General features: G+C 41.4%; 2 protein-coding genes and 1 long non-coding RNA gene across 4 annotated transcripts in view; all 3 read right to left on the bottom strand.

The window, feature by feature from the left end:
- Positions 1–9370, bottom strand: part of LOC115691994 (major strawberry allergen Fra a 1-3-like) — a 37300-nt gene extending 27930 nt beyond the window's left edge. Inside the window, exon 1 of the mRNA XM_056312040.1 lies at positions 9271–9370. Coding sequence (XP_056168015.1) covers positions 9271–9284 — 14 coding nt within the window. The 5' untranslated portion in view covers positions 9285–9370. The remainder of the gene's footprint in view (positions 1–9270) is intronic.
- LOC115669316 (major allergen Pru ar 1-like) overlaps positions 1–12176 on the bottom strand; it is a 70534-nt gene extending 58358 nt beyond the window's left edge. Inside the window, exon 1 of one of the 2 annotated variants that reach the window (XM_056312043.1) lies at positions 11219–12176. The gene's annotated coding sequence lies outside the window, so the exon portion shown is untranslated. The remainder of the gene's footprint in view (positions 1–11218) is intronic. The other variant, XM_056312044.1, reaches the window with a different exon arrangement.
- Positions 12177–14678: 2502 nt separating this feature from the next.
- On the bottom strand, positions 14679–16230 carry LOC130138326 (uncharacterized). The gene is made up of 2 exons (XR_008816725.1): positions 15850–16230; positions 14679–14830 (listed from the first exon to the last, which is right to left on the bottom strand). It is a non-coding gene; the product is annotated as an uncharacterized LOC130138326 (long non-coding RNA).
- Between the last annotated feature and the right edge of the window lie 1733 nt (positions 16231–17963).

Raw genomic sequence — 17963 nt, 5'->3', positions numbered from 1 at the left:
CGAATTAAATGTATATTCCTTGTCCTAACTAATTTTTTAACATAGCGGTGATTGTGGCACTATCGTTCCTGTCATTGAGCTCCAACGCCACCAAAATCAAAGCATAGAATGGGTGAGTCTAGATAAATCAATCCCGTTTTCGGCTCCGATTTGCCTGCATACGATCTTTTCCGTAAAGAAAATTGAACTCTTTTCATGTTATAAGCTGATTTAGACACGAATTTTAGGCTTATACTGGACCACAATGACCACCATTGTTAAGGTTGTAAGAATTTCCTAATGTGGGCTTCATTAATTGAAATTAACTGAATTAGTTTGGTCTAATAAAGGTAAGATATATGGGTTCTTAATAAGTCTAATATGGGACTGGCTGGTGTGGGCCGAGTACGGCCCGGCCCGTAATGAGAGGGCCCGTGGTCGAAGACTCTATAAATAGCGCTCAAGTCCCTCCCCTAACCTGATAATGCACAATTTGACTCACATACGGATTTAGAGAGAACTTTCTTCTCGTGAGTGGCAATCTCATTAGGCCAGTGTTCTAACGAAGGGATAGGGGAGAAGCATTTGAGTTCGTGTTCGGAAACCGTCGCAAATTCCGCGTCAAGTTCGATGGATTCCAAACCAGGTACACGAATCTACAATTTCTCCATTATCGTGTTTCGGTTTCTAATTATGGTGATCCTGGGCGTGCCATTTTCGTGGCCTACATTTGGTATCAGAGCCTGCCATAGATTAGAACTGAAACATACGGATTAGGACCGTTTTAGTTTTGTCCGAGAGATTTTTGCCCAGTTTCGAAATTTTTTGTAGGATAAAAGTTAAATTTTATTATATATTTGGAATCTATTCGTCGAGACGAGAAGAATGGTGGGCGGATCGTCGGCGGAGGAGGCCGGACGCGCCTTCACGCGCCTACACGCGCCCTAGGCGCGGAGGCGCGTGACGGTCACGCGCGGCCGTGCCAAACCGGCGCGTTTGTTCGCCGGTAACTGCAGGCTGACGTCAGCATGATGTCAGCGAGGCGCGGATTCGGTTGACCCGGATCCTGACCCGACCCGACCGGATAGTTGCCCCGACCCGACCCGGATCCTGACCCGACCCGTTGACCCGACCCGACCGGTCAAACCGGTCCGTTGACCGTTGACCGGTTGGACCGGTCAACCGGTCGGACCGGCTGTTCAGACCGGTTTGACCGGCTGAACACGCGCGCACGCGCCGCGCCTTCCGACGGCGCGTGAGGGCGCGTCCGACGTCCGTTTTGGACATTCTTGGTATCGTCGCGCTCGTATTGAGATGCTCTACATTGTGGTGTATTTATTTTATATGTTTGAAGCTTTTAAAGATGTGAAAATACGTATACAACCCTATATACTCGTATTTTTAGGGTATTTTGCGTATTTTCTTGTATTTCTCTTTGGTTTCGGAAATACATATGGTAGCTCACATGTATATCACCACATAAGGACTATGTAGAGTATAATTCATTGTCTATCAATGAATGGAACAATATAATTAGCATGGCATGTAATTTTAGAGATATACGCCCCTGTCTTTACGTCTAGCATTACATGTATATAGTGAATGTGATACATAAAGTACATATCCCTGGTATGAGAGATTTTCAAAGATTCAGTTGGGTAGTGACCGCCAAAGTGGCACACTTGACTGGGTTTGAGAAATATCGGTCTCATATTGTGGTGGGATGTCTCCTGTTCTATTGCATGATCATACTCCCAAAGGAGGTGATCTTGTATTGGTTCATGGAGGGGTACATGTATAGCATGTGCTTGAGAAATGACTAATCTTAGTGGTTCATACACCCAAAGGTGGTGATTTCACGAAAAATTAGAATATGTTCTCATGGCCGCTGTCATGTGAAGAGAATACAACTGCATGTCATATTTTCTGCCCAAAGGTGATTATGTGATGATGTATGTAACTCTTTGGATAAGTACTCACATGATGCTGATTGTATTGTTTGTTTGTTTTCCAGTCACCTTTTCTGTAAACGGCAATTCCATTTCCGTTGAGGTCCTTACTGGTTTGAACTTTAAGAAATGGAAAGAGGATTTTCTATTTGGAATGGAGCTGGCGGATGTTCACATTGCTCTTACAAAGGATAAGCCGGCAGATATCATGGCCACCAGTACTGAAGCTGAGAAAACGGACTATGCTGCCTGGGAAAAGAGCAATCGGATTTGCTTATTGACAATGAAAAAATCCATTCAAGAACACTTGAAAAGTGGTTTGCCAGCTGACTGTACTGCTAAGGAAATGATGACAGCCTTAGAGGCTAGAAACCGCATTTCATCTAATGCTGAGGTTGGTACACTTCTTCAAAAGCTCTTCAATATGAAGTATGATGGTACTGCTGGGGTTAGAGATTATGTCCTTAGGATGGTAGACCTAAAGACGAAGCTTCAAGCTCTTAATGTTTCCATTCCTGATGCTTGTATTGTGCATCAAGCCTTGAACACCCTTCCATCTGATTTTGGGATTATAAAGACAAATTATAATTCCCAAGATGAGACTTGGTCAGTGAATGACTTGATAGCAAGGGTGGTGGCAGAGGAAGAGAAACTTAAGAAGGAAAAAGGGCATCTAGCCTTATATGTTTCTGGTTCCCACAAAAAGAAGGATAAGAAGTTCAGAAATCGTACTCAGAAAGGTACTCATGAAACTACCGGTCAATCTGACAATATGGGTCCAAAGAAAACATCCTTCAAAAGGGATGGTGGCCACTTTCTTCTTTGTAAGAAGAAAGGTCACATAAAGAAGGACTCGTGGAAAGTTTAAAGCTTGGTTGTCCAAACGTGAGCCTACAGGTAATGATTCTTTGGCACTTGTTTGTGAATCCAACCTATCAGAAGCACCATCCAGTTCTTGGTGGCTCGATAGCGGTGCAACTAATCATGTTGCGTTTACGATACAGGGATTCATAAACCGGAGGAAGCCAAATCAGGATGAGTCAAGACTCACTGTGGGAAATAACGAGAAAGCTGATGTTGTGTTTGTGGGAGATGTAATCTTGATTCTAGACTCTGGTTTTAGATTAATGTTGAAAGACACTTTTTATGTACCTTCTTTTAGACGGAACTTAGTTTCCGTATCGTGTTTGGACATGTATGGCTACTCTTTTGAAATCAAGAACAATGTTATTTCTTTGTTTCTTAATTCAAATAAGGTTGGGTGCTGTTATATGTCCAACGGATTGTACAGATTGTGTTTGTCTCCCAATGACATATACGTCGCTTATACGGCTGAAAAGGTTGTTTCCAAAAGACCACTACCTAAGGAACAGTCTTATGCATTGTGGCATAAAAGGCTTGGTCATATCTCTAAGGATAGAGTAGAAAGGCTGATAAATACTAACATCCTGCCTGCTCTTAAAGATGACCTAGAGATATGCGTAGACTGTTGTAGAGGTAAAATGACCAAGATAAGGAAGAAAACTGCAGTCCGAAGTTCTGACCTGTTGGAGGTCATTCACACTGATATAAGTGGACCCTATACGGCAACCTTATGTAGAAATTTTTATTTCATTACATTTATTGATGACTATTCTCGATATGGCTATCTGTACTTGATTAAAGAAAAGTCTGAGTCTCTTGACAAGTTCAAGATTTTTCGGACTGAAGTCGAGAAACAGTTAGGAAAGGTCATAAAGGTTGTTAGATCTGATCGAGGTGGAGAGTATTATGGCAAACATGGCGATGCCGGACAGCTTAAGGGGCCATTTGCCAAATACTTAGAGGATTCTGGGATAGTGGCTCAGTTTACTATGCCTGGAAGTCCTGAGCAAAATGGTGTAGCCGAAAGGCGCAATCGCACCCTTATGGAAATGGTGAGGAGTATGATAAGTAGGACAAATTTACCTGTTTTTCTGTGGGGTGAAGCTTTGAAAACAGCTTTGTACATTCTGAATCGTGTACCTACTAAAGCTGTTCCATTGACTCCTTTTGAGTTATGGACTGGACGTAAGCCTAGCTTAAACCATCTTAAGGTTTGGGGATGTCCTGCAGAAGTGAAGTTATACAATCCAACATTAAGTAAGTTGGACTCCAGAACCACTCGGTGTTACTTTGTATCTTACCCTGATCATTCGAAGGGATATCGGTTCTATAATCCCAATGGAGGCACAAGAATTGTGGAATCACGAGATGCCAAGTTTCGGAGTTTGATGTGGCCGAAGAAAGTAGTCGCTCACGAGACTATTGAGGATAATAGTACGGTTGGTAATGTTGTATCTTTATCTCCTCCCATACAGATAATTGTGGAGACTCCCACACCACAGACTGAACCTGTTGAGGCTCAGGATCCTGTTGTTGAGACAGCTCCTAATGAAGTTCCTCAAGGCTCTCAGGTACAGGATGAGGCTGTTGTTGTTCCAGTAAGGAGATCCATTAGGGAGAGACGATCAGCTATACCACCAGACTATTTAGTATATATAGGAGAGCAAGACTACGATATTGGTTACGTAGGCGATCCAAGTGACTTACACGGAAGTCGTTTCTTGTCCTCGGTCGGAACCGTGGTTGGATGCAATGAGAGATGAAATGCAGTCTATGAAGCATAATGGAGTTTGGGAACTTGTTGAATTACCTGAAGGTCATAGACCCATTGGCTGCAAATGGGTGTATAAGACTAAAAGGGACTCCAAAGGAAAGATTGAGAAGTTTAAAGCCAGACTGGTAGCCAAGGGTTTCACTCAGAGAGAAGGAGTAGACTATGAAGCAACTTTTTCTCCAGTCTCTTCGAAAGATTCTTTGAGAGTGATCATGGCATTGGTAGCTCATTTCGATATGGAGTTACACCAGATGGATGTTAAAACTGCCTTTCTCAATGGAGACCTTAATGAAGAAGTTTATATGATGCAGCCCGAAGGTTTTGCGGCAGATGATTCAGGTACGCTTGTATGTAGACTGAAAAAGTCTATTTATGGTCTCAAGCAAGCTTCTAGACAATGGTACTTGAAGTTTCATAGTGTTGTCGCTTCATTTGGTTTTGTTGAGAACAAAGTAGATCAGTGTATATACTCCAAGGTCAGTGGGAGGAAATTCATTTTCCTTATACTCTATGTTGATGATATTCTGCTTGCAAGCAGTGACCTTGGTTTACTGCATGAGACAAAGCGGATGTTGTCAAAGAACTTTGATATGAAAGACCTTGGTGAGGCGTCTTTTGTCCTTGGCATTGAGATTCGTAGGAATCGTTCTCGCCGACTATTGGGTTTATCTCAGAGGGCATATGTTGATCGTATCTTAGAAAGATTCAACATGCAAGAATGCAAGCCAGAATTGCTCCCGTCGCAAGGGTGATAAGTTGAGTCTCACAATGTCCTCATTCAGATTTTGAGAAAGCCCAAATGAAGAATGTACCTTATGCTAGTGCACTTGGGAGTATTATGTATGCTCAAGTATGTACTAGACCAGATATTGCTTTTGCAACAGGACTTCTAGGCAGATATCAGTCAAATCCAGGACACGATCATTGGGTTGCTGCCAAGAAGGTTTTGAGGTACTTAAAGAGGACAAAAGATTATATGCTGATTTACAAACATGTTCAGGACCTACAGCTAGTTGGGTATTCGGATTCAGACTTTGCTGGCTGTCAGGATGAAAAGAAGTCGACAACAGGTTACATCTTCAAGTTAGCAGGAGGTGCAGTATCATGGAAAAGTGAGAAACAGAAATCAATGACATCCTCTACCATGCAAGCGGAGTTTGTAGCATGCTTTTCGGCAGCTACTCAGGCAATTTGGCTCCGGAACCTCATTAAGGAGTTGACCGTATTTGATTTTGTGGATAGGCCCATACAGTTGTATTGTGACAATAACTCTGCAGTGTTGTTTGTTAACAACAACAGAGGTCTCAAGGGATCTAAGCATATGGAAGTCAAGTACCTGACTATAAAGGAAAAAGTTCAGGATGGTGACATTGCAGTAGAGCACATTTCAACAGATGATATGATTGCAGATCCGCTAACTAAAGGCCTTCGCCCTTGTGTATTTGATCGACATGTCATTAACATGGGCTTAGGAGTATCATGGGATACTGTTAATTAGTGGGAGCTGTTTAGTTTTATGTTGCTCTTATGAAGTTTGTATCTGATTTTGTTACATTTTGTAATATTTGAATATGTATCAACTCTTTTGCATTCAATGAGGCATTTGTGAATGTAGATTTATCAAGTTGAGTATACATATTTGATGAAAATCTCGAGACATTGTGTAAACCTTGAGTACAGGCTATGGGGCATTCTTAGTATTAGCCTTAACGATATGTCTTGTTACACATAAAGTACAGTTAACTATCAAGGTAAGACATATGAAGGTTCGTTGGAACCATGAAGGATATTCTCTGGTGACACATTAGGTTTTGTGACACTTAAGGAGAGAGAATTTGGACTAACAACGTGGACAACACATAAAGTATCACTCATTATGAGGTATTGTCCATTTGACACACTACCATATTGAATCCATATTAGTAAAGTTAAAAACACTCGTGACCATGGAAGGCTCTGCGTGAGTACATGCAGTTACCGCCATGATTCGGTGTTCGAGACTTTATGGGATCGGATTGACTATTAAGAATAATCTCTAGACCAATATAAGGGTGCGCACACAGTTCTGTTTCAATTAATATCGCCCAAGTGGGAGAATGTAAGAATTTCCTAATGTGGGCTTCATTAATTGAAATTAACTGAATTAGTTTGGTCTAATAAAGGTAAGATATATGGGTTCTTAATAAGTCTAATATGGGACTGGCTGGTGTGGGCCGAGTACGGCCCGGCCCGTAATGAGAGGGCCCGTGGTCGAAGACTCTATAAATAGCGCTCAAGTCCCTCCCCTAACCTGATAATGCACAATTTGACTCACATACGGATTTAGAGAGAACTTTCTTCTCGTGAGTGGCAATCTCATTAGGCCAGTGTTCTAAAGAAGGGATAGGGGAGAAGCATTTGAGTTCGTGTTCGGAAACCGTCGCAAATTCCGCGTCAAGTTCGATGGATTCCAAACCAGGTACACGAATCTACAATTTCTCCATTATCGTGTTTCGGTTTCTAATTATGGTGATCCTGGGCGTGCCATTTTCGTGGCCTACAAAGGTTAGACTTTTCAAAAGGGTGGTGGAAGGGTTAGGCGTGATTGCTAACGGACAAGGCTTGAGCGGATAAAGATGATGAAAAGACTAATGGACGAGGCTTGAGCGGATAAAGATGATGAAAAGAACTATGGGGCAAAGAGTTTAGTGCTCCATCGTCGTTCAAAGTTCAAAGCACTCCGAATTGGGCCAAGCCGAATTACTTTCAAGCCTTTCTTGTTTTCTTATTGGGAGGAGCCACCGATCGTCTAGAGGGTTAGGAAAAAGGACAAATCACGATCAACGTTCTTTTGTGTGGCCATCATTGTAGCAACCACAGGTGAGGTATTACAATTAATGAGAAATTACATATTCATTCGCAGACATTGTGGGCTCATTACGATTGTCTGTACTTGGTATGCCACCCCTCTAGAAAAAGTAATTCAAAAAAAATATTTTGGTAACGTGAATCATCCATTTTCGTCGGAACGAAAGTAAAAAATAAGAGAGTCTAGATAAGTTAATTCCTTTTTCAGCTCCAAATTTCCTCAATACAATCTTTTCCCTTTTTTATATTATGAACTGATTTAGACACGAATTTTAGGCTTGATACTAGACAACCATGACCACCATTGCTAACTTACAATTCTATGTCCGTTGGTTGCGCTATTGAGGACGGTGGCGGAAATAAGTTTAGGAGCTAATTCTCTTGGGGAAAGGACAGAATCGTGGCTCCCACCATAAGATCAAGAGCTGAAATTTTATAAAGACGGTGCATGAAAAGATAAGAAAGGAGTCATAGGTAGTATTACATGATCGGTTAGCAACTCGGTAATCCAAGCTTGGGCAAGAAGAGAACGTTGGAACTCACCGATAGAAGTGTAAGCAACAGCTCTTCTTCTCACCTACAATTATGCCGAGTCCCTCATAGTCCGAAAAGCAATTTTTGAAACCGATTGTAATGTCTTAATTGATGTTATCCAACAAAAGAGTCTCTGCCCTGGGAGTATTCAAACTTCCTTTTTCAACACAATCTGAGTTGGAGTTAAATTGGACTCGTAAACCCAACAAATGGAGCTACTCATGTGCTTGCAAATTAGGCTTTTAATTAAGTAGAAATCGTATTTTCTTTTCTTTTTCACAATTTCTCATTTAAAGTTAAAAAATTTATATTAGTAGTCTTCTTTAATTTATATTCTAACGTAGGTACCGCATCCTGTTTGTACTTTGTAGTGCTTTGTTTGAAATGAAAAGTTATTCCAAAAAAACAAAAAAAAAAGCGCTCCGATTTATTTTGCCTCCGTTAAAAGAAAGGCAATTTTGCTAGTTTGACTTTTCAACTGCCACTATAGCTAACTCGTCGAATCCAGATGAATGTAGATCTTTTCTTTGGCAAAATCCATAATTTGTTGCATTGATCATTGCTCCTTCAAGCTTTGTTTATTTTTTTGGCATGGCCAACACAACAAACAGACCCCTTTCTAACATAGAAATCACACGATGAAAACCTTTCCACACCCAGAAGCTCCGAGGCAGAGCCAAAGGGAAAATAGAAGATACAATTCAAACTTTCCACTCACTTTACTATATTATTACTCAGAAAGGATCTTGAGAAAAGCATTTAGGCGCAAACATTGGGGTTGGCCAGGAGGTACTCCTCAACAGCCCTGAACAATCTCACAGCTCTGTCTTTATCCCTGTTGATGTCAGCCCGCTTGATGTCACAACGTTCCTCGACATGGTACTCGATACTCATCCTGCAGGCGCATCCACCGCCAGCCGCGACGAATTGCACCACTTTCTCGATCTTGTCGATCTCGTCGACCATGATATCACTTTCAATCATGGTATATTTGCAGATAAAACTAGGCATGTTGATAGTGTCGATCCTGTATTTGGCGTACTTGATGTTGGAGCCTGTTATGTAAATTCATGAAAGCGAAGAAATTAAATCTTAATTCCGAGATTTGTACGTACACTTGATATGGTATAAGTATGAGAATGATCTGACTTACTTTCACCGAAGTTGGTTTTCTTGATGGTTTTCTTGATGCTGCCAACACCGCCATCTCCCTGGATGAGCTCAACGCTCTTGATCCACTGGGGAACAATCTTGGGCAGGAGACTGTCGCCGTAGTGGAACAGCCGCAATGGTGCAACGGCACTTGAGATCTCCTGCCTGTAGGTGATCATTCCCATGTCTGCGTCGTAAGAAACAAAGAGAACTGAACTCAAGAAGGGTGGGGGAAGGGTTTGATGTAATTGCTAATGGAGAAGGCTTGAGCTGATGAAGATGATGAAGAGAACTACTTGGTACTTATAGGCAAGTCCTCTGTTTAGTACTCCATCATCATTCAAAGTTCAAAGCACTCCGAATTGGACCGGGCCGAATTACTTTCAAGCATTTCTTGTTTTGGGCCGAATTGGTTATAGGTAAAGACCATTGGTTGTACACCATCACCACCATTCGAAGTTAAAAGAACACTTCGACCAAAAAACAAAGAAGAAGTTAGAAGCACACCGAGTTGGACTAATCAGCCTTTGATTTAAGCAACTGATTCTTTTCACATTAGGTGTAGCCGTTGTCATCTAGAAAGGTGTAATTGGGGCTACAGGCTGGCAAACACGAACGGTTGAGAGAGGATCTCATCTTAATATTTCTCTCGTCTTCTTTCAAATTTTGCTTTGTTCATGATATGGTGTTTCAATTAACATTGTTGGCATTCTCTTCTAATGTCACGGTGACCTCTTCTAAGCTAAACACTCTTTTTTGTGCAATGTAATATGTGAAGTCAATTTTCGTATCTTATTGGTGAAACTAGAAACTTGAAATTGGACAAACATTTTCTTTTTTCTTTTTCTTCTTGTGAAATAACTTAATTTAATAAATCGTTTTATCATGAAAATAAATTTCCTATATTCTATTTAAATAAAATGAATTTTAATGATTAGTAAGAAAATGAGAAGATTGATTGCGGAGAAAAAAATAAGACGTAATTGTTTTTGTACATACGAGAATTCATTATACAAGAACTAGAATAATCTTAGTTTATTTGGTGAGTGAAACATCCGGAACTTTTCGAAGTTTTTTTTTTTTATAAGAACTTTTCGAAGTTTACATGGAGTCATATGCGCTAAAATTAAAAAAAAAGTTTTAATTTTTTTTATCGAAGTTTTAAACTTATTGTACTTGTGCCAAAAAAAAATTGTTGAAACACTTGTGTCAATTGAGTTCTAAACATTTTTACAATTTGCCAATTTAGTCTTACGGTAAATTTTGCCCAAAAAATTACCGACGTGAATGCTGACCGACCTACATGGCACGATCGACGCCGACGTGGACAATTGTTTTAAAAAAAAATTCGAATTGTTAAATTTTTTCTTTTATTTTTTTTAGTCTTTTTTCTTTTTCTTTCTTCCTCCACTGGTTGCCTGCAAGAGAGGACTGACCTCGCCATCCTCGAGCAAGGCGAGCTTGCCAGATCTCGACGAGGTCAATCTAGCCCAAGGCCAAGGAGGTTGAGCCTTGCCCGATCCTGACAAGCTCGAGCCTCACTCGATGCCAGCAAGCTCAAGCCTCGCCCAAAGCCGGCAAGGTCGGTCCTTGCCCATGGCCGATCACCGGCTATTGCCGAGGCCCAGCAACCGGCGGAGGAAGAAGGAAAAAGAAACTAAAAAATGAAATAAAAATTTTTAAAAATATGAATTTTGTTTAAAATTTATAAAAATTATCTACACCAGCATCGGTCATGCCACATAATGACTAAATTAGTAAATTGTCAAAAGGTTTAGAACTTAATTCGAACATTAGAAAGGTTTATGACTCGATTTGCACAAGTGCAATAGGTTTAGAATTTTTTTTGATAATTTCCCACATAATTTTTTGAAGATCTGAATATAGAATTCGTCAAGTACAAAAACGAAAATTCACGTAGGCGATGCTAATCAACTCACATGGTGGCTCCGGCCGAAAACAAAAACTCACTTGTTGGCATATGATCTTTTCAATCTATTTGACAAATAGCCGAACCATGTCATAAGCGTCATGGTTATCTTTTCCCTTTCTCGCCCCGATAAACTTGTTCCTCAACACAAAATAAAGAGAGAATACCACAACACAAACGTCGACTCACTTTTTTATAGTCAGGGTTAGCCAAGGGGTACTCCTCAAGGGACACGTCCAATCCCATGGCTTTGTCTTTGCTCTGCGTGATGTCATCCTCCATGAACTCGACACCTTCATTAGCATGGTATTCGCTGGTCATCTCGTAGATGCATCTGTCAGGAAAAATACCAAAATCATGGATTAATAAGATAAAAGTATTAAATGGCCCCATTATTATGGAAATGACAGAAACATCAATGCGAAAATTAACAGATAAACAATCTCATGCTTTCTTCTTAAAATTAAGGTTATTTGATGGACGTACCACAATAATTAACGAAGATATGTATTTAGCCGGTCCTCGCTCGTTCGAACAATGCACGAAATTTCCATTTAAGTCATGAGATTGAGAAAAGGCATTATCGAGAGAAATCGGTTTTCTTTATAGAATCAATAACCATGTCATCTTCTAGGCATTCAGGTACAAGGAACAAGAAATTACATGTTCATGTACAGAAGATCCAACCATATAGAAGGGATTGGATATTCATATTGAGACTTTGCTGGATTCAGACTCGAGAGGTGCCAGACATATGGAATTATAAGTATTTCACCGTTGGAGGAGGTTCAGAAACAAAATAGTGTCAATTGAGCTGATCAGACTTGACCTCGTGATAGCAGATCCTTTAAACAAAGGTTTGCAACGGAAATTATGTAAAGAACATACTCTCAAGACGGGGCTTGGCCGTAAAAATGATTGATGATATGATACTTTGAGATCTATGATGTAGTTCCGACGTAGGTTATGCACATCCGTTTTCTGATGATTGTACGCACATAGTGCATGCCTGATTAACAAGAAACCCTTGTTGACTACAATCAAATTGTGATAGTATATCTTTTATGAACCTTATACGGTTGAACTATAACCGTCGGGATACATGGAAGGAAGTGTTCAGCATAATTAGTACACAACCGCCATAACTCACACTAAACAAATTATCGCCTAAATCATGGATTGATAAAACCATATCATCAAGTGGCCCGAACGGATATAAAATCTAGAGCGTTAATAGATCATACCCTTGTATGTCCTTGTTGGGGCGAGCTGAACTCTCGAGAGCAGGTGACGGCATCCGCATCTGCTGTGTGCGAAACAAGGGAGAGGAATGAACTCAACAACGAGATGGAAGGATAAAGTGCAACTTCAATTATTGATGGCTTGAGCTAATAAGGATGAACCAATTAAGTATACGTCGGCATCGCCATTCAAAGTCAAAGCACGCCGAATTTGACTAGCAGCTTCTTCTGACTAACCAGCCTTTTTTTCTAAGAAAGTGGGCGCAAAGGACAAATCGTCATCATACATGAAGACTTTTATAATTTTAGACTTTCTTTCTGGTCTGCGAGACCGACCACCAATAGGGCAATGTGTTGAACATCCTTCATTCCAGTTGGACTTCAGTTGCCTTGCCGCAACCAACGGTGAAACGAAATCAAAGCAAATCTAGAAGAAATAAAGTATTAGTGGCCACTCAAAGCAATTGGATTTTGATGGCTAGAGTTGAAATCAACTTGATACATCCTGAACTGAAACATTCTTAGGGTGGCTTGGCAAAATGTATTAGGTTCTTCAAATTCAATTACCATGTTTCGTTTCGTCCCATTTCAATCAGCAATCGACTAGCACCGAGTAACTGACTAGTCATGCAGGTCTATAACTCTTATGAATACCCCCCACAGAAAGGCAAATCGTCATTAAACATGCAGAATTACGTTTTCTGGCATAGTAGGAAAAGCTTTGAGCAAATTAAATGACTTTCAGCTCCAAACACAACCAATTGTGTTACCTTCACAATAGAATGTGCATATCGATTTGGTCTATCGCGTTATTTTCTCTTTCTCACTAGGCATATTTTCCGCTTTCATTGTTAGGAATCAACTCGCTACTTCAAATCCTACAAACTAAGTACGACAAGATCGAGGAGGAATACGATAAAGTCATGCTGCACTTGAAGCAATTATACAATTTCTCCGAGCTTTGGAAACTTTCGTCTTCCAATCTAGATCTAGAAACGCAATCAATTGATCTAAGAAAGTAACGAAATAACAAGTAAAAAGTAAAGTGCAGTAAAGTAATATGATTCCAGTCGAACAAAAAATGTGACATGGCTTCGTTATTAAGCCCCAGGACAGCAACCCCTATGAGCTTTGACTTTAGAGACTATATTTAAAAAAGTGGGTTATTGAAACTTTAAGAGAAAAGTAAAGCGCCAGTACTTTGTCATTCTATTAGGTACACATTTAGGCTGCACATGGCAACTATTCTGTGCCCGGAAACAGATTCTGCTCTGAAATGATTCTTTTTAATTTTGTGTCCGAAAATAATTTCTAAGCATTTGAAGGCGTTTGGTAACTGCCCAAAATTTATATTCTTAAAATAGAAAAAGAACAGAAATGTGTTTGATAACTGCACAAAATTTCATTTTATTAACAATATTTTGAATTTTTTAATTTTTCTTTTTTTTTTCTTTTTTTTCTTTCTTTCCCTTCCCTTCCTTAGCCATGGCCAATCGCCGGCGCTGGCGACCGGCCATAGGTCAGGGTCGGCGAGGGCGTCGCAGCCCTCACCGCCGACCTTGCTGGTCGCGACAGCAAGGTCGAGCCTCGCCGTTGCGGCCGCGAGCGGCCCTCGCCGGCCACCGGTGGGTGGCGGGTGGCGGGCGGCAGGCCGAAGAACAACAACAAACCAAAAAATAGAAGAAAATCAAGAAGAATCAGAAATGAAAAAATTGCTCCAGAATCAAGAAGCTACTTTTTTTTGCTTCTTGATTCTGTTCCAAAACTGATTCTTTGAACAATTTTTCGCAAAATTGTGCCCGGGCACAAAAAATTTAACAAACAGATTTTTGTTCCTAAACTAATTCTAGAAACAAAAGAACAAAAATTTTTACTATTTGGCAACTTGCCAAATAGGCCCTTAGTCCACCTTGCGTTCCTCTTACACATTTAGTCCCCTTGCGTTCCTCTTAGGCTACGGCGCTTTGCATTACTTGTTCAATTATTTGAAGTGAATCCTAAATTCAACTAAACTATTTACTGTGATTTTTTTTTTTAAGAGATGTTTCTAAACTTACTATTTTTATTTTTCTCTCTGTCTGCTTTTATTTTTCTTAGTCCTTTACCCCTTTAAATCCACCACTTCTTTTCTCCTTCGCTCAGACAGCCTACAGCAGCAAAAGAATGTTACTCTCTAACCAAAGAAAGGAGTATTACAACAAATACCCACAACTCTGTGAAAGATACAAAAACTTAAGACAATTATTGTGCAGCCACCGCTTCGTCTATCCAAAGCAATAACGAAACCTATAAAAGCCCACGAGGTCTTACTAAGCTATAGCTATCAAAGAAACCAGTCAGTGATATGGTTTCAACTTGCTTGTGCTTTGCTCTTCAAAAACAAGTTTTGTCAAGGCATCTAGCCCAACTTAAAATCAGGCCTCAATATATTGAATCAGAAATCACAATCTTTTACATCTGCGTGAATAGCTTAGCACTTTCCCAAGAGTTCAAATTTCAATAAGAAGAATTCATAGCCTCCTCGTGATGCAACAACTACATCAGCAGTGCTAACACAAACCTCGGGGGAAGAACAGCATTGGTGCCAAAACTTGTGTACGGAGGCCACTTTGGTGCCAAAAGTTTCATTTGGATTACTTAAGTGCCAAAAGTTTACGCCGGCGATCACTTAAGTGTCAAATCGGAGAAAAAACGATCACTTAAGTGCCAACGGCGAGAAATTCCGACCAAATTTAATACGTGGCTTTTATATTTAAATTTTAATGACACATGGCATTTCCATGTGTATAATTCAATTTTTTAAATATTTTTTTCTGATTTTTTTCTTTCTTTTCTTTTTTCTTTTTTCTTTTCTTTCTTTTCTTTTTTCATTTCTGTCTTCTTCTTCTTCTACCATGGCCGGTCCGGCCTCGCCGGGCATCGCCTTCCTCCGGGCGAGGCCCGGCGAGGCAGCCGTGGCCTCGGCGAGGCGAGCCCTCGCCGGGGCTCGCCCTACCCGGGCGACCTCGACCCTCGCACGGACAGGGCGAACCCCGGCGAGGGCTCGCCTCGCCAGATCCGGTGATGCCGGCCTCGCCGAGGCCACGGCTGCCTCGCCGGGCCTCGCCTGGAGGAAGGCGACGCCCGGCGAGGCAGCCGTGGCCTCGGCGAGGCGAGCCCTCGCCGGGGTTCGCCCTGCCCAGGCGACCTCGACCCTCGCCTGGGCAGGGCGAGCCCCGGCGAGGGCTTGCCTCGCCAGATCCGGCGAGGCCGGCCCTCGCCGAGGCCACGGCGGCCTCGCCGGGCCTCACCCGGAGGAAGGCGACGCCCGGCGAGGCCAACCATGGCCGGTGGCCGGACGCCGGCCATCGGAAATAAGAAGAAAGAAAAGAAAAGGAAAAAAGAAAGAAAAGGAAAAAAAATGCCACATCAGCTTGAGAAATTAATAAAAAAATGCCACGTCGGATTTCCGGCGAAGTGGCACTTAAGTGATCGTTTTTCACAACTTTTAGCACTTAAGTGATCCGATTGAAACTTTTGCCACCAAAGTGGCCTCCGTACATAAGTTTTGGCACCAATGCTGTTCTTCCCCCCACAAACCTCATAACATGATGATTAACATCGATCAATACATGGCTAAAAAATCAGTAGAAATGGATAGAAAACAAACTAGTTTTCATGCACAAATGAACTTCAATGATAAAAAAAATCACGTCATCAAGTCAGGATGTTGATTACAAACTGTATACTATGCTGATATACACTCATATTGCTCAACAATGGGAATAAAACCACACTGACTTAGCTCAGGCATATCATCAAACAGGTGGTCAGCATTCATTAAAAATGGACCAAAATCGAGATAATTGCCAAAACAATCCTAAACCTATTGTAATTGTGTCAATTCAATCCTAAACTTTTTTGTGCCAATTTAGTCCTAAACCTTTTGTATTTGTGTCAATTCAGTCAATCCGGCCAATTTTGGCCGGCTTGCGCTGACATAGACGCCAGCCATCCCGCCAACACTGACATAGCAATTTTTTAATATTTTTTCTTTTCTTTTCTTTTCTTTATGTTTCTTTTCTTCTTTTTTTTCCTCCTTTCATCTTCAACCTCTAGCCGGTCACCGGGCGGGGGCCTACAAGGTCGGTCCCGCCAGTCGCTAGCAAGGGCGAGCCTCACCCACCCCTAGCAAGGCTCGAACTCACCGGTAATTGGTGAGGTTGGCCTTGCCCGTGGCTAGGCGAGGTCGAGCCTCGCCAAGGGCAAGCGAGGCCGAACTCGCCGGCCCCCGCCTCTGGCCGGTCCCCGGAACTGGCAATCGGCTAGAGGTTAAAGATGAAGGGATGAAAAAAAAGGGGGGGAAAGAAAAGAAAAAATAAAAAAATCAATAAAAAAAACTCGGAAAAAAAATATTTAAAAAAATTGCCACGTTATAGTTGGCTAGACGGCCAGGCAAAATTGACCTCATGGACCTAATTGGCAAAAATGCAAAAGATTTAGGACTACAATACAATAGATTTATGACAGTTTTGGTAATTTTCCAGATAAAAATCAAACAAGCTCTAAGCGGGAGAAGGTCATGGCCAAGCATGGAAGAAGCTAGCAGCCAGCTTGAACAATCCACACATTCATAATAATACCAGGTGGCAATTGCAGCTAAGAGCTAAGAGTCAAAGCTGATTAGAAGAAGAAATTATTCTCAGTTTCTATTGCACCCATTTCACAGCTTACTCGTCATTTTTTACACAACTCAGAATGGGCAATCCGCATTTTTCAACATTTAACAACCATCCTAAGAACACCACTTTAATTCTCGCCAGAAATCAGGGATATCGCTTTACAATTTCTCACCCGAAGCCCATATTAAAAAGACTCATCCCAATAAAATACAGAACAAACATTTTTAGAACACAATCACTCACACTTCTACAATAATTAATTCTAGCACCTTTTCCTCATATAAGCAAAGTTATCAGACCTGCCTTTAGTCCCTCCTTCCTTCTCAACCTTCACTCTTTTGCACATTTATTCTAACGTATACACGGACGACTTATTGCTTTTATTAATCTTGAAAATGTATAGCTCAGAAACTCATCATCAGATCATCACAAAGCATCGTAGCAGATTCAAACAATTAACACAGCTTCGATCACAAATGATTTTATACCCCAGCAGTGGCCATAGTTCTAAGCCTTTTCCCTTTTTTTTCTTCTTCTTCTTTTATTTTTTTACGAATAACAACAGGAAACGGAGCATGTGGTTTTACCTGGGTGAGACTGAGTTTCTAATCTTGGCAGGTGAACACATCGGAGAGCGGAGGTCCTGGAATCGTTGATTTCAAAGATCGAAGCCGGCGAAGAAAGAAGGAACAAGCTTCGAGCACTTCGAAGGTAGCGTCCGAAACACAGGGCGAGCAAAGCTGCTTCCTGCGGCTACGAAGCTGGGGGTATTAGGGAAGTGGCCTGCGATGGCAATCAGCGACAGAGATAGCGGCAAGGATTCAGAGAAGAAATTGAGAGAGAATCACTGCACAGCGGCAAGGATTCAGAGAAGAAATTGAGAGAGAATCACTGGACAGCGAGAGAACTCCTTCCCTATCTTTTCTGATCTGTTCTTGGGAGTTGAACGGAAGAGCCCGTGATGACCGGCGACGGATGATGAGCGGCGGTTACCGGCGGTGTGAAGATCTAGAAGCCTCTGTCGATGGATAC

The sequence above is a fragment of the Syzygium oleosum genome, unplaced genomic scaffold (genome assembly GCF_021117445.2).
Source record: "Syzygium oleosum isolate NSW1041296 unplaced genomic scaffold, Sole_v2.1 Sole_v2.06, whole genome shotgun sequence".
Classification (NCBI taxonomy): domain Eukaryota; kingdom Viridiplantae; phylum Streptophyta; class Magnoliopsida; order Myrtales; family Myrtaceae; genus Syzygium; species Syzygium oleosum.
This window is presented reverse-complemented; position numbering and strand designations above follow the sequence as displayed.